General features: G+C 37.5%; 2 protein-coding genes across 6 annotated transcripts in view; one reads left to right on the top strand and one right to left on the bottom strand.

Annotated features, from left to right (window-relative positions):
- Positions 1–2,054: 2,054 nt before the first annotated feature.
- ACBD5 (acyl-CoA binding domain containing 5) overlaps positions 2,055–24,311 on the bottom strand; it is a 44,925-nt gene continuing 22,668 nt past the window's right edge. For all 5 annotated transcript variants that reach the window (XM_042945176.1, XM_042945175.1, XM_042945172.1 and 2 more), the window contains 6 exons: positions 23,720–23,826; positions 20,274–20,541; positions 15,525–15,724; positions 8,141–8,185; positions 7,712–7,821; positions 2,055–2,842 (listed from right to left, as the gene is read on the bottom strand). In XM_042945176.1, the coding sequence (XP_042801110.1) occupies positions 2,830–2,842; positions 7,712–7,821; positions 8,141–8,185; positions 15,525–15,724; positions 20,274–20,541; positions 23,720–23,826 (743 nt within the window). In that variant the 3' untranslated portion in view covers positions 2,055–2,829. The remainder of the gene's footprint in view (positions 2,843–7,711; positions 7,822–8,140; positions 8,186–15,524; positions 15,725–20,273; positions 20,542–23,719; positions 23,827–24,311) is intronic.
- Positions 12,298–13,068, top strand: LOC122223994 (spindle and kinetochore-associated protein 2-like). The gene has a single exon (XM_042945177.1). It carries the CDS (start codon positions 12,298–12,300, stop codon positions 12,580–12,582), a length of 285 nt encoding a protein of 94 aa, XP_042801111.1. The 3' UTR covers positions 12,583–13,068.

Raw genomic sequence — 24,311 nt, 5'->3', positions numbered from 1 at the left:
TTTAATATTTTTATAGACAAAGATGTAACTCTGGGAAACCAGCTATAGCCAATAATACGGAGAGGGAGTGTCCTGTGTGAGAGTTCCAAGAAAGTTAGTGTTTCCTGATCAGATAAGATCATTGTCTGCCTGTAAAATAGACATTTAGACCTAGACGTGCAGCAGCCATCTGGCAAGCATAACGACCAAAGCCACATATCAAAGGGGGTGGAACAGAAAGAAGGAACCTGTGTCCCTAACTGCATTCTGGAAGCAACTCACCAGCCCTAGACTCCCTACCTCTGGACTTGTTGAAAATGAAAAAAAGACCCCAAAACTTATTTGGTCAAGTCACTGCAGTGAACTTTCTATGACATGCAGAACACTGATCTCTTAAATGATACAAATAGCTAACATCACTTTTATCACTATCTGTACAAGTCACAATGCAAAATCTTTTCATCATATTCCACCAAAGACCAACTGCGTGTATTTAAGATGGCTGATTAAGGGTGCACTGGGGGGCTGCGGGCAGCCGTTTGTTTTTAAGAATTTTTTAAGGTTTATTTATTTATTTTGAAAGAAAGAGCAGGGGAGGGGCATAGAGAGAAGGAGAGAAAGAATCCCAAGCAGGCTCTACACTGCCTGCACAGAGCCTGACCTGTAGCTCAGGGAAGCTATCTATTTGGTGTAAGAATGGAAACTAAGATTCTGACTGGATCAGTAACATTCTCAACCAAATGACTAAAGGAGTTACACTTTATCCCAGCTTCTTGCTTTTATATATCTTGGCATGGCTTTATTCTGAAAAAGGCATAATTACTTTCTATGAATTCCACTATTTATGCTTGTTAATCCTTAAAATATAATCAAGGCACTTCTATTAGCAATAAGTAATAAAAACCATATCATTTCTCATTAACCTTTTATTTTTAACTTAGTTTTACAATAAAGAAACAGAAAAGAAGTAGATCATTAAAAAAATACCAGCTGTCCATTTAAAATTTTAAATGAGTTTCTTGTTAAACAAAGCAGTAACACTATATCCTATAATTACATCTTTACTTGTATATACAAGAACTGTGTGCAAAGTGCTTTTCAAACTATAAAATAAGACTTTGGAATAGGATACAAATGATTATCCCTAGGAGTTAGTTACTTCCCATTGCCTGTAATAAATCACAATTGCTTCATTCTTAATTTGCATTTAATTTATTTATTTACTAAGAGAAAAGCCACCATTTTCTGATACCAAATTGATATCTAATTTTTGAAAATAATCCCTGATCCACAGGTCTAAACCTTATTTTTACATATAATTCAGTTACTTGCTTCATTTTCCCCCTAAATAAATAGAGGACAGTTTTTAAAAAGCAAATATTAGATAGACACATTTTAATCAAGATGTGATTAAAAAATAAAAAACACCAAGTTACATGAAAGAAAAAAATAAGGAAAAAAAGATTCTTGAGGAAAGCAAATTGTATTCTTACACTTTTTTTCTTCAGGCAAACACAGAACCATCCTCTATGTGAGGGATGGGTTTCTTTCTTATTGAAAACACTCTGAACACATGATGCTTAACCCAACATCACACATACCAAGAATGCTTAAAAATTATTTGCTACTACGCCTTCGAATGAAAGAAATCTTTAAAGTACAAGGGACATCTAAATGAGTGAAGTTCTGGAAGACAGACAGGAAGAATAATTCCAAACAAAGCCTTCAAGGATCTAAATTGCAGTCTTTTTTTTTAGTTCTAAATGGGAGCTGGGGGAAGGACATTTAAGTTTACATTAGTTGGATGTGCCTTATTCATATGGAAGCATATGGCCCGCTAGCTTGCAAATCCTTCCATGACCCCTGTGAAATAGGTGTATCTCAAAGATTATACCCCATAGGAAAAACGGAGGCACTAGGAGGTTAAGAGTCCAGTCTGTGTAGTTTACCAGTTACAGAAAAGTGATTTTCATGTGTTTCCTTTTTTGACCTTTGTAAAAACAGTATAAATAAGTTTTCATCTTATATTTCAAAGCACCCTATGAAGCAGAAACAAGATATCCTCAGTTAAAGAAAAATGATTACAAAGAAATAAATGTATACGGTTGAATAAAATCTTGTCAATGATCTACAGGCTCAGAGTATACTTTCAGACCTACTTGAAGCCCATTCATCATTCCCATCAGCAGGTTATGTCTATTCTGTGTTCATCTGTAAAAAGTAAGCCTGGTACATAGGGCTCTACTTTGTAGTAATGACGCCTGAACACTCAAGTCAGCGCTGTGAACGCCCAAGAGAAATTACGGGCAGCTCACAAAGTGGACGTAGAGAAGATTCTTCCAGCAGTTTTCTGCTCCTTGGCATGGCAATTCAGTGACTAGGATCGAAAGTTGATTTAACTCATTTGAAGTTCACTCCTGGTTTGCATTCTTTCTCATATTTAATTTAGAAAATTAAAAATATCCAGTTATAAATCTGATCTCATTATCACAACTGTACCTTGGAAAAGCAGCTTATAGTTCTCTATGGGAGATAATCAGGTAAACGTGTTACCAAACAATCATTAATAATTTAATGTCCTTCAAGTTTAAGGGTAGGGTAAGTCTATGTATGCTACTTGTAGCCTAGTTGAGATTAGTTATTCAAGTATCAGCAATATTAGTCCTTAAAATGTTATATTTGTGTAGTGCAAAATATATATATATATATATGTACACAAACCAAACTACTGGACGACAAAAAGAAGTGTAATCATCACAAACAGTTAAGATACTCTTGTGAGCTCCACATTCCATTTCATTCTGAGGTCATCCAGGCCCAGTAATCTTCTGGAGTAAAATACCATTTTCTTCAGTTCAGTTTTCTTTAAAGAGAAAGTAAAAACCAATTTCCTATGAATATAAATGCAACCTGAATATGAAACACACCCATACCAAAGAATTATCTGAATGAAAACACAACAATAATACTCACATTCAACATCAAACCATAAAATTACCAAAAGTCCTTAAGAAATGAATTCACATCCTTTTCTAGTTGGCTTAATGCAATTTTGAAATTTGGGAATTATTTTATAGCAGGAAAGTTGTGAAACAAAAAAGCTTAACAAAACTACCAAAGATTGATAGATATACAACCTAGATTACTCGTTATGAACAGATAGTCCATATCTGTTACTTTCCAGGCACTGTGCCAGGCACTGGGGATTCAAACATAAATGAGGCAGGCTCTCAGCTGTCAAAAGAGCTATCAGGTTAGTTGCTTGTGGCAGGGGAGACATGTAAACTAACAACTCGGATAGGTAATGTGATGGTTTTAGTGATAAAACTGACTGAAGGAGTGATCAGAGAAGGATGGGCTTGTTAGAGCAAGATACAATAATCACATATGATCTCAGGTCTGGGAAAAGTCCCACAGCTATAAAATCTCTACATCCTCCCCAGCATTCAAGATGCCAAAATGCCTGAAACCGTCTTATTACAGATTCATTCCTCACCTCTGCAGAAATGCTCTTATGCAACCCCCTTGGCAGGAGTGATATTTTAAGTAATCAGATCATCCCTTATCCTCTGTGGAAATCCTCTTTATGTACACCTCCCTGGCAGGAATGACATTTTAAATAACTGGATCAATTTTCACATAACATAAAGAGGTCTCTTGAGGCATGATGGAAAACAAACAAACAAACAAAAAGGCCCCTGGGACCAGAACAGAATTATAGGTGGTTCTAAAGATTAACTGTCTGAGTGAGGTTTTAGCAGCAATGTTAGCTGCAAGGTGCCTGAACAGTGAGCAACACTTACTAAGAACCCACATGATGAAGATTTCTACACAAGATCCTCTCCAGGTTTATAAAAAACCACACAGCTCTCTGAACCCCTATCTCCTACTGTAATAAGGAAACAGAAACAGACATAAATGCCCAGCACTATCTTCAGAACTATTTGGAATGTGTTTCAGGCTCTTTGTGAGATCTGTCCTTTTTTCTTTTTAAATTAACTTGCAAAATGCAGGGCAAGGTGTGATAAGAGAAGAAAAGTTACAGAAAACAATAGATAAGGGATGAGGAAAACGCTCTGCCCTTTACCTTGCCCTCTGAACTTCTGCTCTGGCTGTACTGCTGAGATTCTTTCCCCTTCTCAGAAGCCTGGGCCTGACTTTTCCAGGCAGTTCCATCTGTCCCAGGTTCCATTTGAAGAGTGTTCCTACAGACAGCTTTCCCACACCTGTCCATTTTACCACCTCTGTACTGAAAGTTCAGTGCCCCCAAGAAAACTACGTTTGTGTATTTATGAATCTGGGCAGAATGATAAAGAAAAGTGGTTACAAAGGTCCTTTCCCTCAGAGTAATAGCTTAAGAGTATTCTTTTGGTCTGAACAGGTCTGCTGTCAGTATTTTACTAATGGGTAATTTTACTAGAATGGTCGGGTGAGGTGAGTGGGAAAAGGCAGACCCACAGAAGGCTGCTCAGGGACTAATTTTGAACAAGAAGTCTCCAACTGTTTCTGTTCATATCACATTCAGAAAAAAATGTGGGGTTTTTTTTGTTTTTGTTTTTTTTTCTGATCCACTGCAGAGTGATAATGTGAGAAATTTACTTTTGAATTTTTATTCTTCTACAATGGGGAAAAAAAATCAAGCGGTGGACCCACTTTTAATGTTTAAAAACAAAACATCTTTTTAAAAAGCTTACCACAGAGGTGCCTGAGTGGCTCAGCTGGTTAAAAGTTGGACTTGGTTTCGGCTCAGGTCATGATCTCATGGTTCGTGAGATCGAGCACCCCTCCCTCACATCGGGCTTCAAACTGACATTGAGGAGCCTGTTTGGGATTCTCTCTCCTTCTCTCTGCCCCTACCATGATACCTCTCTCTCTCTCTCTCAAAATAAATAAACTTAAAAAAAAAAGTTTACCACACATAGCTACTTATTTTATATATACATGGAACTATCTGTTTGTTTGTTACCAGATGCATAGTTATTAAATAAAAAGAAAAAATTAAAATTAAATAAACTTTAAAAAATGAAAGCTTTCTGCATCATATGGTACTTCAGTTTGCCATCCTACAAATTGTGACCATTCAGCCATGCATTCAGTACGCCTCCAGTTTACTGTAAGGGACATTTACTGTAAGCCTCCTACATGCCAGACATTGTATTAGGGGATAAGACACAGGATGGTCCCTATTATGAATGGGGCATTCCACGCTTTTTCCACCCTAACTGGATTTCTGGATCTTTCTCCTCATCTCTAACACAGAACTTGTCTGCTCCAAACCAGACACACCGCTCTCTGGTTTTCATTCCTGTAACTATCAGATTAAAAATTGCTACACACTTCCAGATTAAAAGATGTCTAAATCCCCTCAAAGCTGAAACTTATTTCCATATCAAATATGGCTCTATCTGCAACCTGCTAATCTGTTCTGTATATAAGCAAACAATACCTAAAAACACTATCTGATCAAAATGCAGTTGCACAGTGCTAAATAGCTGGTAATTGGGAAGGACTAAACACTTAACATACTGAAAACCTGATAAAAATTCAACAAAGTGGAACATTAAAAATCAGTAATAGTTTCTCCATTTGGAGACCTCTACAAATAACTGATAGGAATACTTAAGGGAAATGGTGTAGACATCTACTAGTAAGGAGTAATCTTAAAAAAAATATTCTAGGGCCGCCTGGGTGGCTCAGTCGGTTAAGGGTCCACCTTCAGCTCAGGTCATGATCTCGTGGTTCATGGGTTTGAACCCTGCATCGGCTCTGTGCTGACAGCTTAGAGCTGGGAGTCTGTAGCGTGTTTCAGATTCTGTGTGTCTCTCTCTCTGCCCCTCCCCCGCTAGTGTTCTGTCTCTGTCTCTAAAAAATAAACGTTAAAAAAATTTTTTTTTTAATTCTAGAAAAATTGCAATTCTTGGTGACTGCTGAAGCAAAGTAGTTGTTTTCTCTTTCAGTCTTTAATAAGTGACAAGCTGTTTCAAACTTAAGCATAAAATAAATTATTAACCGAAGTAAGCTTTAGGGTTTTTGTGCTGTGCCAAATTTCTCTACTCTCCAATCCTCAACTTTTTATAAAGGAAACATGCAAAGGAACTTTGAAATGCATTGCAAAATATGTCAAAACCTGTCTTTAGTGCCACTGTGCCCTGCTGCTTGAATCTAGCATTCTTACTACATAGTGAAAAAAAGCTTTGGTTCTTTTCTCCTCCAATTGTCAGGGAAATTAAAATTTGAAGCACTGTGTAGCACTAAACCCAACCATCATAGGAGAAATGTAAAATGTGTGAAAATTAGAAAGGATTTAAACTGGGGCACCCGGGTGGCTCAGGTGGTTAAGTGTCCAACTTCGGCTCAGGTCATGATCTCGCAGTGAGTTCAAGCCCCATGTGGGGCTCTGTGCTGACAGCTCAGAGCCTGGAGCCTGCTTCGGATTCTGTGTCTCCCTCCCTCTCTCTGCCCCTCCCCCCGTCATGCTCTGTCTCTCTGTCTCTTACAATGAACAAACATTAAAAAAAAAATTGAAAAAAAAAGAAAAAGAAAAAAGGAATTTAAACTCAGGTTTGTTGAACCCTTAACAAATCTTACACACACCTGAAATAACATCTGTAACAAATGCCTCAGGAAAGAGGTAAATAATACTGTGAAAGCAATCTGTGCTTCTGAAATCCTACTGAAATTTTTTTCAAGTGAGTGGGTGTATTGGAAGAACATTAATGTGGCACAGAACTTATTTAGTTCTTCTATGAACATAAATAAAATTGTCTTAACATAAGCTGGAATCAGGAAGACTGATCCATCCAAATCCCCATGCATTTTGGTTTCTCTGCCATCAACTATGATCACTGGAGCACTGTCTACAGTAACTAGTATGCTGCTTATCCCTTTTAGAGAAGCGAAGGGCAAATGTCTGGTTTCTGCTTTCGTTAGTGTAGTTAATTAGGAACTTGGGTTGTGTGCTAGAAGAACATACCCTTAATTATTTAAACTTGTAGATTTTTAAAAATGTGTCTCTATTGCACAGATTTAAGAGAGCACTTAAAATGTTATTATACCCTATTTAATAATAGGTTAAATACCCTATTTCTTCTCCCCAACTGTTGTTACTTAATGGGAAATGGTGATGAAATACAAAAACACAGTGAGGCCATCAGTGAGGTAAACAATTGTCTATATGCCCATCCATGGAATGTAATTCAGTTTACACAGTATCGGAAAAAAATGCCTTAAGGATTTCCTTTGACCCAAGAGATTCAGCCTTAGGTTCCTAACCTAGACAATCTCAGAGCACGTTCAAGGAACCCAATCTATTATTCTCATACCTTTTTGAGGTATCTCCTGGCATCCCAAACTGGAATTTTGGCCCTCAAATTAGAAAAATCTCTATTTCTAGAGATCATCAACCACCTGGCTAAAATATTCTGGAATGTCCACGTCTGTTCCAAAGGTATAGACAGCATGCAGGCATTATTTATTTACCCCTTGTCTAGAGTTCTTTAACATTAGAAAGGGCCCAAAATAAACATCAGATTCTAATTTTTTAGTCTAACAAGTACCTAGAAATCCGCTAGACATCATTTCCAAGGTAGTTTCAGTCTCAGGATCAGTGCAGAATGTTCAGTATGACAATGTATCTATAAAATGGAACTGTCCTCTTAACTGCTGTTGAAAGCTCTGTCTCCTATAGATAAGATTTTGCATACTATTTTGAGTTATAAAGCCATAGCATTACCTTCTCCTTCTTTGATAATACAAATGCACCAACCACTGGGCAATAAAAGGCCATACGATAGCAAAAGTTAATGCACCAGGAGACATCTCAAAGGGCCACCAAGATGGTCTCTGAGAAAATAAAATAAACTGGTCACTTGTCTACTACATGTATAAACATAAAAAATACCTAATTCATATTTTAGAAAATATACAACTTAATAACAAATCTCAGTCCTGCTAAAGAAGGAAGATATTCAGTATCTCAGAGCATAATTCAGTAAGTAGACTTTTAGGAGTACTTTAGACTTAAACAATAACAAATATATTTTAATTTCAAAGCTCTAAAGGGTAGATTTCATCTGGAATACTTTAAGAGCCTCACATAATCTAAATTTATTGTAAGTTATTGGAAACCCTGGGACTTAGATTTAAGAGAAGAATTTCTTACCTGTGAGGGAGGCTGATGACTGGTCTGTAATGTTGATGATTTTGCCTATAAATACAAATGAAAGTGATTTAGCTTTGACAAAATGAGAAAATAAAAACAGTAATTCTTCTATTTCCTATCTTTTTTTTTAAGGCAAAATATTAGTTTATTATATTTTTCTGTTAACTATGCTGTGATTATCCTGAAACCCATACTGGTCAAATAACAAGGTCCCTTAAATTGCTAGTCAAATAAATATCTTTGACATTTTATATTTAACAGATCAAATTATATAAAATTATCAAAATAAAACCTCAAATTAGTCTACACCGTTACTTCTTTTATACTGTTATTAAATTACTGAACCAGGGGCACCGGGGTGGCTGTCGGTAAAGTGTCCCAAGTCCTCATTTTAGCTCATGTCATGATCTCAGGCTCCTGAGATCCAGCCCAATTTTAGGCTCCATGCTGAGCATGGAGGCTGCTTAAAATTCTTCCTCTCCCTCCCCTTGCCCCACTAATGCACTCTCTCTCAAAAAAAAAAAAAAAAAAAAAAAAAATTATAAATCAACTTTTCTTATTAATTCTTTAATTTCCATACAAATTACCTTTTACACACATATCCGAAAACCGCAGCCTTATTATTAAAGTTATAAATAATATTCAAAGATCTGTGTTGCAAAGTCATGATAAGTTGTAACACAAGAGGTATGGCAGATTTGAGAAATAAACTGTTAGTGTTGAGGTTTGTTTTTTAACTTTTCCCCAGCTTTATTGAGTTATAATTGATAAATTATACAAATTTATGTGATGATTTGATGTGTATATACACTGTGAAATGATTACAATAATCAAATGAATTAACACATTCCTCATCTCACATAGTTAACTTTTTTGGGCAGGGGGAGGAGTATTGTAGGGTTTTCAATGAGATATCTAAACTAAGTCAAAAAATTTCAAATTAATTTAGGAAACTTATATCCCAATTTGGATCACAAAACAAGTTTCCTTATAATAGTTGTTGGAAACTTATTAGTGCCATTTGTCCATTTATTATAACATTAGAGAAATGGTATGAAAATTAATGAGATCATTCATTCGTTCATTTAACAAATATTTACTGAGCGTCTATTATGTACCAGTTACTACTCTGGGCATTAGACATAAAACAGGAAGCAAAATGACAAAAAGTGCTGTCCCAGTGGAGCTTAAACTGTAATGGAGAGATACAAATAATAATGAATAAATCAGTAAAATATACAGTGTATCAGGCAGTGATAAACACCATAAAGAAAAATAAAATAGGGAGAGGAGATGAGACATGTTAGAGGAGTCGTCTTGAAACTTTAAATAGAATGAACAAGGAAGGCTTTCATGACATTTGAGCAAAGACCTAAACAAGAAAGCTGTATGCTAAGTGGCTAACAGGGGGGGAACAATCTTCTGTACACAGGCAGTAGCAAGTACAAAGACCCAGGGTGGGAGGAAGACTTCAGGCAGGTTCAAGGCACAGCACTGAGGTCTGTATGCTGAAACAACCGAAGGAAGTGGTGGGAGGAGACAGGCTTTAAATTTACTTGTTGTGGGTAATTTGATCTCAAGGACCCCAGTATACCCTACTGGTAAAACTCTTAGTTGCCTCTAGATGGTACATTAGTCCTCACAGACCATTAAGGTGTTAAAGAAGTATACTCAAATTGCCAAGTGCTGAAAGAATCTAGACAAGGTAATGATTTTTATATTAGTTGTAATTGTACCTTGTAGGCATAACAATATTTAACCCAGAGATTTACCTTAAAATGTTTCTTTAGACTAAATGGAATAAAGGGTAGAGTTACAAAACTGGGCTCCAGGTATATGATGACTTATCCAAGGTCACATTAGTGTGATCTTGAATGGAACTCGAGGGGATCAAATCCCAATGCGATGACACAGCTATTCTTCATTAAAGCAGCAACTACTAACAAATACTAAGGTAGAATCAGAACTCTACCTTAGTAGATGTTGATCATTAGTGGATTTTTTTTCCTAAATACTAAAGGGTCTGGAAAGGCAAATGAAGATTCCCAAGGACCCTTGCTCATATCTATGAAGCACTGACACTAGCTGTATAATTAACAGTACAAGTTTTTGCTTTAATATTTACCCATACATGTTGTTAAAGAAAAATACAATCAGTGACAATTGTGAAAGCACAGTAAGGAAGACTTTATTCAAGGGAAAAGGGGCTATTACTGGGTATAGGGACTTCTACAGTCAGGGGGACACAGACTGGGCTCATTTCCCAATACAGTATGGGCAAGGGAGAATTTAGTGTAAGGAGGAGGGCTGAGATCAGTGGGTGGAAAATTCCTAAGAGGGAACATCAGGGGTAAGGGAGATTCTAGTTAAACTGATCTAACAGGATTCTTGCTGAAGATGGGCCCAGGTGTTCAGAAAGCACCTGGGGGAAGGCAGAGGCTGAAGAGCCTGTCTGGCTAAACTGACTGAGCAGGGTTCTTGATGAAACTGGATTTTACAAAGAAGAAGTGAAGAGATGCCTAAGAGAAGGTTCAAGAGTCTGACTGAAGTTTATTTATTTATTTATTTTTATTTTTTTTAAATTTTAATGTTTATTTTATTTTTATTTTAACGTTTATTTATTTTTGAGACAGAGAGAGACAGAGGATGAACAGGGGAGGGGCAGAGAGAGAGGGAGACAGAATCTGAAACAGGCTCCAGGCTCTGAGCGGTCAGCACAGAGCCCGACTCGGGGCTCGAACCCACGGACCTTGAGATCATGACCTGAGCCGAAGTTGGATGCTTAACCGACCAAGCCACCCAGGCGCCCCTGACTGAAGTTTAATTGAACAAAGAATCTTTGTTGGTATCAAGTGGCTTTTATGTAGCTTTGAAATAGTTAGAAATTCTATTTACCATTCTATTCCTGGATTAAGCTAAGGATTACTGAATTTTTTTGAAAATATTTTTGAGAGGAAAAATCCCACACAATTGTAACCACTGCAAAGAAACTATGAAGACAGAGAATTATTTAAATTAGGTCCTCTCTAAGGCTGTGAACTTCCTGAGGGAAGAAACCAAGCAGTCTTATTATCATTGTTATTGTCACCACCATCATCTCATGTGACAATATGTAAATGTCACATGAGTGTTCCAGGCACTGTACTATGCATTTTAATTTATCCCCTGAACAATCCTATGATGTAGGTATTATTAGTATTTTCATTTAATAGATAAAGAAACTGAGACACAGAAAAGTAAAGTAACCTAATTGAAAATCAAACAATAAGTGGCAGAGGGCGCCTGGGTGGCTCAGTCGGTTAAGCGTCCGACTTTGGCTCAGGTCATGATCTCACTGTTCATGAGTTTGAGCCCTGCACCAGGCTTTGTGTGGACAGCTTAGAGCCTGGAGCCTGCTTCAGATTCTGCGTCTCCCTCTGTCTCTGCTCCTTCTCCCGCTCACACTCTGTCTCTCTCTCTCAAAAATAAAGAAACATAAAAAAAAAAAAAAAAAAAAAGCCTAAAAAAAAATAAGTGGCAGAGTCAGGATTTGAAACCAGGTAGTTTGTTCTAAGGTCTGCTACCCAGTGCTGTCTCCCTTTTCATTTATGTGTCCACTACCCAGAAAAGTATCTGGTATGTGGCCATTCACCAAATATTCATTGAGTGAATGAATCTCAGACACTTGCTGTGATGGAAAGTGCACTGCATGAGAAATCTGGAAAGTTTAGTTATAGAACTGGCTTTGCCACCAATTCAGTAAGGTGTTTTCTCTGTATCTCTCCTTCATCTGCTGAACTAGAGGTACTGAACTAAATTTCCTTTAGTTCTACAATCTACTACTACTTTGCCATCAATTTACTTCTTTTCTTCATCCAAATGAATTATGCAAAAAAAAATTTCGGGGGGGGGTGTGGGGTGCAAAAAGGTGATCTTATTAAAGCATGGGGACAGGACCCACGGGCAGGAAGAGCAGCTGTGAATAATGCAAATTTTAAGGAAAAAGTCCTTAACATGTCAGAATCTTTTTTTGGTTTGTTTTATGTAAGACAAGAGTGAAAAAGAAAACTTTGAAAGATAAAAAAATCAAAAGAACTTTTAGCAGAATTTCAATACCAATGAAGACATTAAATGTATCAAATTACTCTTTTAAAAAGTCACAGCATAAACTATTCAACATGGAGGTGGAGGTCAATAAGCTGGAACTGATGTTCCTGAAAGCCGACTCTGATCTGGATTACTTTCGATACAGGCTGGAATATGAAATCAAGACTAATCATCCTGATACAGCAAGCAAGAAAAATCCAGTTACACTCTTAAAGGAATTGTCAGCAATAAAGTCTGGATATCAAACTTTGTATTCATGCTTTAAACCAACTGCTGTAGAGCAGGAAGAGATTAAAAACCACATTTGTGCTACTGTTGATAAGACTATGACCGTGATACAAGAACTACAAAAGTGAATAGACATGGAGCTGTCACCTCTGACTAAAGAAAACTGCGGCAGAGCAATTAAAATCTTTCACGTCACACTTACGAAGAAGTGGACTTGGAAAAGGGAATTCTAAAGGGAATTCTAACGGAGAGGGGACCCATTCCAGAAAGATTTAAGAAGATGTCTTGTTAGCACTTGATGACTAGAAGTGGGGGATGGAGAACAACTTTTGGCTTGGGTGACTGGATACTAATGCCTTCCACAAGAGAGGGTCCTATAACAAGGGCAGATATTATATGAATAAAGTTCAGCCAAAAAGATGGAATGGGAATAAAGGGACTTAAAAATATATATGCATGTAGGGTCTTATAATTTCATGAAAGGAAGTCACGTAACACTATTTTGCATTTATTTCCTTTTGTGTAATTGGGATAAAATGGATGTCCTGGCCTATTGTAAAAGGATATTTATGTACTATTGTTCAGTCAGATATGAGTGAGCATGCTTTGGAAATTAAAGGATAGAAAATAAATAAATAAATAATTAGTCACAGAATAAGAAAAGGCAGACTACTGGAACAGTAACATTCAATAATACTAAATGAACGAATGAGATTTCCATCATGGTTAGCTATTCTTTAATATAGTTTGTATTAATCTAGGGATAGTTGATAAGATCATGGGCCTTAAATATATTTTTTCTCAAGCTAATACAGAAAGTAGATTTTCTTATTAATGAAAGATACAAATAATCAACAAGGTGTTCATAGACTCATGAACATCAACAGAGTCACAGTCTAAGTGATGATAAAATGTACTTGACAATCATTGAAACATGTACAATAGAGAAACCTTGTGATAATCTGAGTTACTGAAAGGATAAAAAAGCTAAAATATTCATAGGAGTTGTTTAAAAAGCCTACAGTAGTAGTTTCTTTAAATGAATCTATATTTAATTTGTTTATCTTGGAACTGAAGCGCATCTTTGATTAACTAACTTAATATCTTAATTAACAATATCTCTTACAACATGATGCTTCAATGCTATATGTGTTTTTTTTAATGCTATATATGTTTTTCAATGCTATATATGTTTATTTTGGGGGGGGGGGGGGGAGAGAGGGAGAGAGAAAGAGTGGGGAGGGGCAGAGAGAGGAGACACAGAATCCGAAGCAGGCTCCAGGCTCTGAGCTGTCAGCACAGAGCCCAAGATGGGGCTCGAACCCACAAACCACGAGATCATTACTTGAACCAACCTGAGCCACCCAGGTGCCCCCAGCACTATATAATGGGTCAGACAGCCTGTTTAGTTGCCTTTTTCTGCAATAGACATTACTCCAAGAGGAACAAGTCAGAGGACAAATGGGGCACAGCACTAGTAGCCAGCCATCTGAAGGCTCTGCAGCCAAGTCCTGGGATTATCGCAGCCAAATCCAGGGATTATCACAGCCCAGCCCCAAACTGTGAACCAAGATGAACTAGCCCTTCCTCCGAACCTTTTTCCTTTCCTTTAGTACCTCCTCCATACTTAACTGTCTAGTTTTATTCAGCACAGAAAGAGCACTGATCTAGGATACAGGATGCCTGGGTTCTGCTTTAGTTTCTGCAATGACTTGCTATAGTGCGTTTTCAAAGGTTTAATATTCTTACTCTTCCAGGGTTAAATAACTGCGAACATCAAACTATGACTCTACATTCCTGTCTGGCTTTAAAGTTTTGATCCTACAACTAATTTACACTAAAGAATTGGTAACTTAATATACTATCTCTACAGCATTTTAAAAAGAAGTCAAGATAGAGGACAATGTTTACTACAAAAGAGTGACTCCTTAATGATGAACTCCAAAGCACTAGTTATGGTTTACTACTTCCTTGAACTGCACTATATAACATCCTTTTTTAAAAATTTTTTTTTAAATTTATTTTTGAGAGAGAGCGCACACGTGCACACACACACACACACACACACACACACACACACGCATGCACGCACAAGCGGGGGAGGGGCAGAGAGAGGGAGGGAGACACAGAATCCGAAGCAGGCTCCAGGTTCTGAGCTGTCAGCACAGAGCCTGATGTGGGGCTCGAACCCATGAACTGCGAGATCATGACCTGAGCTGAAGTTGGATGCTCAATTGACTGAGCCACCCAGGCACCCCAAGCTCTTTTTTGAAGTTTATTTATTTATTATGAGAGAGAGAGAGAAAGACAGAAACACAGAGAGAAAGAGAAAGAAAGAGAAAGAGAGAGAGAGAGAGAGAGAGAGAGAGAGACAGAGAGAGAGAATGAATCCGAAGCAGGCTCCACGTTGTCAGTACAGAGCCTGATGCAGGGCTCGATCTAATGAACTGTGAGATAATGACCTGAGCCAAGATCAAGATTGTCTAGACACTTAAGCTGTCTAGACACTTAACCAACTGAGCAACCCAGGAGCCTCTCTCTCTTTTTTTTTTTTTAAGATTTTATTTTGAAGTAATCTCTGCACCCAATGTGGGGCCTGAACCCACAACCCCGACATCAAGAGTCCAATGCTCCACTGACTGAGGCAGCCAGGAGCCCCTTAACAGCTCTTCCTCTTCTATTACCAAGCACCCTACTTCTACCCCTAACGCGGTACTGGTAATTTTACACTCGAAAAATTTTCTATGAAGTGGTAGTTAGCTTTTGGATCAGTCTTTTCTTAAATAACCAATATTTTCAAAAGTAGATCCTTTTTATTTTGTATTATTTTTGAAAAATTATTTTATTTATTTTTTAAGTAATCTCTCCACCCAATGCAGGGCTCAAACTCACAACCCGAGATAAAGAGTCACATGCTCTATCCACTGAGCCAGCCAAGTGCCCCTAGATCCTTTTTATTAAAAAAAAAAAAAATCATTACATTGATTTATATAAATCTGATCAACACAGATTACACTTACATGCTGTTATACAGGATCAACAGTGGAAGAAGACAAATTCAAAAGCTCACCTGCGAAGCAGTTAGCGTTTCCAGTTTATGAAGTCTCTGAAGGACGTTCTGCATATCCTCCTGCAGGCGCATGAGGACGAGAGCAATCTGTTCATTGAGGCTGCCTCTTGACCCTCTGTCTGAGCCCCAGCGTTCCCCATCACCTCCACTTCCCACTTGCCGACCCTTGGATCCTTCACTCAAGTGTTGCATTCTATGCCCTATTTGAAGAGAGCAAAATCAGTTTTAAATAATTCTTACAAAAGTAGAAAGAGTGTGTTTTATTCATTTTCCTGTGTTATTTCTTTGAGATCTAAATCTCCAAAGCAGAGTGGAAGCAATCAGGAAGTACACAAAATACCAGGAGCAAAGAAGTAGCTATAGAAGCTTCTACTTCTACTGATATTGATATAGTCAAAGATTCTCTTCGCTAATGTTTTACAATGTACTTACTACACTAGTACATGACAAAATGCATATAATTCACATATTTCAGATGCATTTTCAAAAATTATTTACTAATAAGGTAAAAAGACTGAAGAAATTCGAAGAGTACTTTTTTTTTTAATGTTTATTTTTCAGAGAGACACAGAGAGAGAGCATGCACACGTGTGCACATGAGCGGGGGAAGGGCAAAGAGAGAGAGGGAGACAGAGAATCCAAAGCAGGCTCCTGGCTGACAGCAGACAGCTGGATGTGGGGCTCAAACTCATGAATGGTGAGAGCATGACATGAGCCAAAGTTGGATGCTTAACCAACAGGCCCACCCAGGTGCCCCAAACCCAAAAGGTTTTTAAATGTATTTCTCTTTTTATAAATTCTATTACACTTACCACTACTAAGATTTTGTCATGTATCCATTCATTATTTTTCCCATGCATATATTTATAGAATAGGCATTACCCCAACACATAATTTTGTGTTCTTCTCTTTAAAAATATCATAAATGTTTATCTGCATTTTTACATTTTATTACAAAAACACTGAAATGGCTACATAAATTCCCCAGCATGGCCATGAATGAATTTACTCAATCGTTCTCCACTTTTGGATAAGATAATCCCAAATTTTTGCAATTACAAATAATACTGACATGGGGCACCTGGGTGGCTCAGTTGGTTGAGCATCTTACTCTCGATCTCAGCTCAGGTCATGGTCTCATGGTTCATGGGATCGAGCACCATGCTGGGCTCTGTGCTGGGAGTGCAGAGACTGCCTCTCTCTAAAAATAATAAATAAACATTAAAAAAAAAAACAACAAACCAGGGGCATCTAGGTGGCTCAGTCAGTTAAGCATCTGATTTCGGCTTAGGCCATGATCTCGCAGTTCATGAGTTTGAGCTCCACGTTGGGCTCTGTGCTGACAGCTCAGAGGCTGGAGCCTGCTTTGGATTCTGTGTCTCCTCTCTCTCTGCCCCTCCCTCGCTTGCACTCTGTCTCTCTCTCTCTCAAAAATAAATAAACGTTAAAAAAAAAAAACAACCCCAAACCAAAAAACAAAGAACACCGCAATGAATGTCTTTGTATATAAATTCTTGCCCAAATGTCTGCTGATTTCTTTAGAAAAAACAGAATCAAAAAAGGAGAGTTACTGGGTCAAAGAAAGGATGACAAGTTAGTAGAAGTTCTTAATGAGTGTTACCAAGGTATTTTTCAGAAAGGCTGCAACAGTTTTATATTGCAGCATATAAAAAGCACTACTGTGCCTAAATGGAGTTTATGAGTTTCTATATGTTTGCTAATACAATAGGTAAGTTTTGTTTATTTCGTTTTAAATAATAAACAGGAAACTGTTTGCCTCATTGCCCTTTGGCATTCTGGAGCCCTACAGCAGCAACTGGATTCCCAAAGCTGTGCTTGCAACAAGCAGTGTTTGTTCTTGCAAAAGAAATGGAATGAGAGCTGTTTGTCAAGTTAAACTTCAAAGAGTACACTGAGGTGTTGTGCCTGATGTTATTTTCTTTGCTTTTTTGAAAACGTTTATTTATTTATTGAGAGAGAGAGAGCATGCGCACAAGAGGGGCAGAGAGAGAACCCCCATGCAGGCTCCACCCTGCCAGTGCAGAGTCCGATGCAAGGGCTTGATCCCATGAACCCCGAGATCATGACCTGAGCTGAAATCAAGAGTCAGATGCTCAACTGACTGAGCCACCCAGGCACCCCTGATGCCATTTTCAAGAAGACCTCTACTCTTGTATTGAAAGGAAGTAAATTTTGAAGTGGTTCTTCAAGAAAAGAACCACTTCAGCTATTGGTATAGAATTTACAAGGGGAAAAAAGGTGGAAAGTCTGGTCTGTGGCTTAGTTTTTTTTCCTTCATCCTTAAGAGATTGAGATATTCAGGAAACAAAAATAATATAAAAACAGGGAGGGGGACGAAACAGAAGAGTCATAAATATGGAGAACAGACTGAGGGTTACGGGAGGGGTTGTGGGAGGGGGGATGGGCTAAATGGGTAAGGGGCACTAAGGAATCTACTCCTGAAATCATTGTTGCACTATATGCTGACTAATTTGGATGTAAATTTAAAAAAAAATAAAAAATAAAAATTGTTTCTCCAAAAAAAAAAAAAAGAGATTCATATATTCTGTGACGGCCTGTCAATGGGTACTGATGACACTAGAGAATTACTCTCCTCTCTGCTCACTTTACTATATCCTATGTCATAGTCAGCTTTCAAACAAGCCTTCGCAAAGACAGAATTAATCAGGCCATTCCCCTGTTATGGTAAATCCTCATCTCCAGTCATTATCTAATTACTCATTTTTTTTTCTTCAGAGCACTTATCATTCACAAAGAATCTCAATTATTTACTTATTTACTGTCAGCTCCCCTTTACTGGAACATGAGCTCCGCGAAAAGAGGGGCTTTGTCCTGTTCTCTATAGCATCCCCAGGATCCAGAACAGGGCCTGACAAAGAAAAGCTCAATAAGATTTGTTTAATGCTGAGGCAGATTTACCGTAAGGCTCACGAAGCTTCACTTCAGGGGCTGCCACTTGTATGGACCCCTGTGATTGCTGGGAGTTGTAATGTTTTGTAGGCGGGGTGAAGTCAGGGTTGTCGATAGAAAGCCTTTCATACATGCGATTTTGGTAAATTGCCTAAAGAAAGGGATCTGAATCCATGGCTCTAGTAATATGTTGTGATCTTTCTCTTCTTCATTAAATACTCACAATTTGGTATATGTTAAAATGGTAATTTTTAAGAATAATGTTCTTAATACCATTAATCTTCTCTTTTCTTCCCCGTCTTCATTCGTTTTATTTTATGTAGATTTTTTTCAATCAGAAATGCAGCTAATCCTTTAACTTTTTATGACCTCATGAAATTATGCAGGGATTTTCCTTTTTTTAAGTGTACAATATAATGATTCAATACTTGTATATATTGTAAAATGATCACTGCAATAAGTTCAGTTAACATCTGTCACCATACAGTTACAGATTTTTTTTTCCTTGTGATAATTTCTAAGACTTTTCTATTTTAGCAACTTTCTTTTTTTATTTTCTTTTTTATTTTCTTTTAGAAAGACAGGTTGCAAGCCAGGGAGGGGGCAGAGGGGAAGAGAGAGAAAGAATCCCAAGCAAGCTCCATGCTCAGCTCTGGAGCCCACCATGGGGCCTGATCCCACGACCCTGGGATCATGACCTAAGCCGAAATCAAGAGTCGGATGTTCAAATGACTGCACCAGCCAGGCGCCCCAATCTTAGCAACTTTCAAATATGCAATACAGGTCTGATTAACTACGGACACCATGCTGTATGTTACATCCCCATGACTTATTTTATAACTGGAAGTTTTTACCTTTTGACCCCGTGACCTGTTTCACATCCCCTTCACCCCTGCCTCTGGCAATCATCAATCTATCTATTTCTGTGTCTATAAGCTTGGTCTTTTGTTTTTGTTTTTTTAGATTCTACATATAAGTGAGATCATATGGTATTTGTCTTTCCATTAATTCTCTTTTCTGATGGTCCCTATTCATTCCTAACTATAAACCATCATAAACTTATATATATATACACACACACCCTTTGCTTCCCTCCTCAACTCTATTGTTACCTGATCACATTATCATTCTTAATGTTTACCTTTTTTTTTTTAACTTTAAAAATATGTTTATTTGTTTATTTTGAGAGATAGAGTGGGGGAGAGGGGCAGAGAGAGAGAGGGAAAGAGAGAATTCCAAGCAGGCTCTGCACTGTCAGCGCTGAGCCCGATGTGGGTCTCGACCCCTCAAACTGTGAGATCTGACCTGAGCTGAAATCACACATCAGACCCTTAAGCAACTACGCCACCCAGTCACTCCCTAATGTTTGCCTTTGTATTGTTAAATGTTCTTTTATCTCTATTACTTGATTTGTCAGTTTTAAACAATATCTTTTGACTTAAGTAGGGAAATGTGCAAAAGACACAATTCAAATTTTTACCTACAGTAGGAAACAAAAGCAGAGGGGCATTTGGAGGAACCATTAACTGACTGTTCAAGAAGGACATAAATTTGGCTACTTCAAAAAATTGCATAAAAGATATAGAAATAGGAATGTTTTCTCCTATACCTTCAGAGATCACACTACTATGCCTTGGGGGTGGGGGGTAGAGTCTAAGAAGAGAACTAGGTGTAAAGAAAAGTGGTCAGACATTATAGAAGGATAACTTTTAACATTCCCTTGGTAAATTGAGAGTTCTAATGTCTCTCCTTACCTAAACTTTTTGCTAATTAGTTTCTAAAGATAGTCAGTCAACAAGAACAAAAAAGAATACACACCTCTCCCTCTTCTGACATTAGAGAATTCCTCATTTTCTCCACCCCGTCTCTCACGGTGTGGTGCTCCACTGTTACTTCGGCCATCTTCTCCTCCATGCTTTACTTCACCTTTTCCTTCAACTGCTACCACCTGCATATCCCCAATGTTGCCATTTCCCGGAGATCCTTGAACATCTTCAGGAAAACCAGGACTTTCCAAGGGCTGATTGGGATCACCACTCAAGTAATATCGAAATGGTCTGCCGTTTGACGTAAAGCTGTCTAAAGACTACAAATTTAAAACAACACTTAGTTAAAAGCTATAAACATAAGTTTTTGTGACAATAGAAGAATTACTGTTTTTATAAAACTTTTTTCATGTTATGATAGAAAATATTTTTCTAAAAAATGTATTCACCTTCTGCCTCCTATATGTAGGAAAGAAATGGGATAGGAATGATTCATCCATGAATAAAGTATTGAGTAGTTCTGGCAATGAATTGTTCTCATGAGTCAGTCATTCATCCAAGAGACTTATAAAAATGTCTACTACTCTTGTTCTAGTTACTATGCTAAAGTCTAAGGATAATATGAAGAAAGAAATAGCTTGGTAAGGGAGAGAAGTAAGATCATTACAGCATAGTTTGATAAGTATTATGAAAAAGATGGACGAAGGGTGCTTGCTATAGGAACTCACAGGAGGGGTGCCTAACTCATATTGGGGCTCAGTGGAGACTTCCTGGAAGAAATGATATGAATTAAAACTTACAGAATGAGTATAAGCCAAGTCAAAGGTGTAGTAGTGACGACAGCCTGTACCAATAAAGTAGTAGTGGGACAGAGGCTGCTTTGAGAACTTCTGAGATTAGAGAATCAATAGGAGTTGAAGACTGAATGTGGGAAGTACGGGAAAGGAAAAGACCAGATGGTTTTGTGATACTCACCAAGATAAGAAATACAGAGGGTCTCAAGGGAACAGAGACAATGGTATAGTTATAGAGAAGTATAAATTGAGGTTCCTAGGCAAGATGTTTAATAGGTCAGTTAGAATTCAGAAGAGAGATATAGGTTGGAGATAAAAAACATCAGTGTATGAGTAGTGGCTGAAACCAAGGGAGTAGTCATATTCCTGAAGAACACCAAATTAAGGAGTCAAAGAAGAAGAAAAAATTGAAATCAAGTTATTATGCCAAAGGGCATAATATATAAGAATGGTATATGGGGAGCCTAGGTGGCTCAGTCAGTTAAGCGGCCAACTCTTGGTTTCAGCTCAGATGATGATCTTGCACATTTTGTGAGTTCGAGCCCCCCATCGGGCTCTGCGCTGACAGTGTGGGGCCTGCTTGGGATTCTCTCTCCTTCTCTCTCTCTCTCTGCCCCAACCCCGCCCCGCTCACTCAGTCTCTCTCAAAATGAATAAACTTAAAAAAAAAAACAAAAACAGTATATATGGCAAATATTTCTAAGTTGTACATAGTTCATTGGATATTTAATAAAACATTTGTAATCATTAAAAAAAATCTTAGAAATCTAATCCACCTAGCAAAATTCCAGGTACACTGGTCTGTAATGGTCTACTGGTTTGCAATGATGTTGGAAGAATGTATATATGTATACAGAAAACATATTTCCTATCTCCAAATCTCTTTTCAGTTTCAGAACAGTACCTACAATCCATTATCTATTCCACTAAATGGTTATTCTAGAACCATTTCTATTTTTAGCTTCTACAAAGCAGTAACTGCTAATGATTGAATCTTTCAAAGTTTCAACCTTTTAGAAAGGGATCTATAAGCTACACAATTTATTTAAACTGGACTGAAAACAAAAACTGTAAAATAAAAAAGGTGACTTTGTTTTAAACAATTTGTTAAGTGAGACGAGGCCCTTGAAAGCATGAGGTCTTCTAACATGTTCAAAATTCAGTAAAACCAAAGAGATGCAATGGTTTCACACCATCAACCCTATGGAAAGGACAGAAACCAAGGTAATATAAATACAAGATAAAAACATTACTGTATGCAAAAAGCACCACACCCTTACGCCCATCAGAATGGCTAGTATCCAAATGACAAGAAATAACAAGTGCTGGTAAGGATATGAAATGAGAACCCTTGTGCACTGTTGGTAGGAATGTAAATTGATGCAGCCGCTCTGGAAAACAGTATAGAGCTTCTTCACATAATTAAAAATAGAAATACCATACACTCCAGTAATTCCACTATTGGGTATGTACCCAAAGAAAATGAACACACTAATTTGAAAAGATACATGCACGTCTATGTTTACTGCAGCATTATTTACAACAGCTAAGATAACAGAAGCAGCCCAAGGTGTTTATTGATAGATGAATGGAAAAAGAAAATATGGTATACATATACAACGGAACATCAACTCAGCCATGAAAAAGAATGAAATCTGGCCATTCTTGACAACATAGATGGACATAGAGGATATTAGGCTAAGTGAAATAAGTCAGACACAGAAAGACAAATACTGTATTATTTCACTTACATGTGGAATCTAAAAAACAAACAAACAAAATCTAAACAAACTCTTAAATACAGAAAAGAAACCAGTGGCTGCCAAAGCAGACGTGGATGGGGCGGGGTGGGGGGGGAGGATGGGTGAAATAAAGGGGATTAAGAGATACAAACTTCCATTCATAAAATAAGTGAGTGAAAAAGGTGGAAAGCACACCATAAGAAATATAGTCAATAATATTGCAATAGCATTGTATGGTGACTGCACTTATCATGATGAGGACTGAGTAATGTACAGAATCACTGAATCAACATGTTGTATGCCTAAAACTAATATAACATCATATGTCAATTATATTTCAAAACTTAAAAAAGAAGTCAGTGTGTAGAACAGATTTGAAAATTATTCGATTTTCTTGTATGTCAACGTTTCAAACACAGGGTCTAGCATAAAGTTTACCTTCTGCCTCCCCATCTCACCTCCCTCAGGATATTTAAAAATATAAATATAGTAACAAGTTATAATAGTGAAATATTTTTGAACATTCAGGAATTTTATACGTTAAATTCACAAAAATAATTCTACATACAAATGTTTATATATTTAAAAAAAATTTTAGAGGTATATCTTCAAAGCCATGAACAGTGTATGTACATCTGCTATTAACAGAAGTTATGCACTGAATTCTGACATATTCAGAATTGACAATTCAGATTGAAAATCTGCCAATTAAAAAGTGTCGGGGCACCTGGGTGGCTCAGTCGGTTAAGTGTCTGACTTCGGCTCAGGTCATGATCTCGCAGTTTGTGAGTTCGAGCCGTGTGTCAGGCTCTGTGCTGACAGCTTGGAGCCCAGAGCCTGCTTCGGATACTGTGTCTCCCTCTCTCTCTGCCCCTCCCCTGCTCACGCTCTGTCTCTCTCTGTCTCTTAATAATAAATAAACGTTAAAAAAAATTTTTTTTTTTTAAAAGTGTCATTTTTACCTCTTCTTGTCCAAACTGTTCCATGGAATCACAGTAGACCTCACTGTCTGAATCACTTGTCAAATGCTGAATTCCTGAAACATCTTCAACATGGTCATCATTTATCTCTGAAAATGAACAAATGTCCAAGTGGGATTATTATTCTCTAACTGAGGAAAAATGCATTTATTCCACTCTCAAAATTTATCAGCTCTATATTATTTTCACACTGGAGACAAATTTATCAAGCCACACTTTTTTCTTTTAACATAACAAAACTTCCAACATAGTTGATAATTTTTATTTGACAAGATTGTATTTTATCAAGTAATCATACAAAGACACTGTCCAGATCAAACCTTATAAAACAATCTTGTAAGGGAAAACTGAGTACCAACTAGGAGGCCTAGATTGGTATGCAACTATGCAAGTTCAGTTGTTACATTAAGTAATTATATTTCTTGTTTTCCTTATGCTTTTATTATTTATTTTTTGAGAGAGTGAGAGAGAGCAAGCTGGGAGGATGAGAGAGAGAGAGAGAGAGGATCCCAAGCAGGCTCCATGCTATCCATACAGAGCTCAACATGGGGCTCACACTTACAAACTGTTAAGA

The sequence above is a fragment of the Panthera leo genome, chromosome B4, assembly GCF_018350215.1.
Source record: "Panthera leo isolate Ple1 chromosome B4, P.leo_Ple1_pat1.1, whole genome shotgun sequence".
Lineage (NCBI taxonomy): Eukaryota > Metazoa > Chordata > Mammalia > Carnivora > Felidae > Panthera > Panthera leo.
The sequence above is the reverse complement of the archived record's forward strand: the minus strand, read 5'-3'. Positions and strand labels throughout refer to the sequence as shown.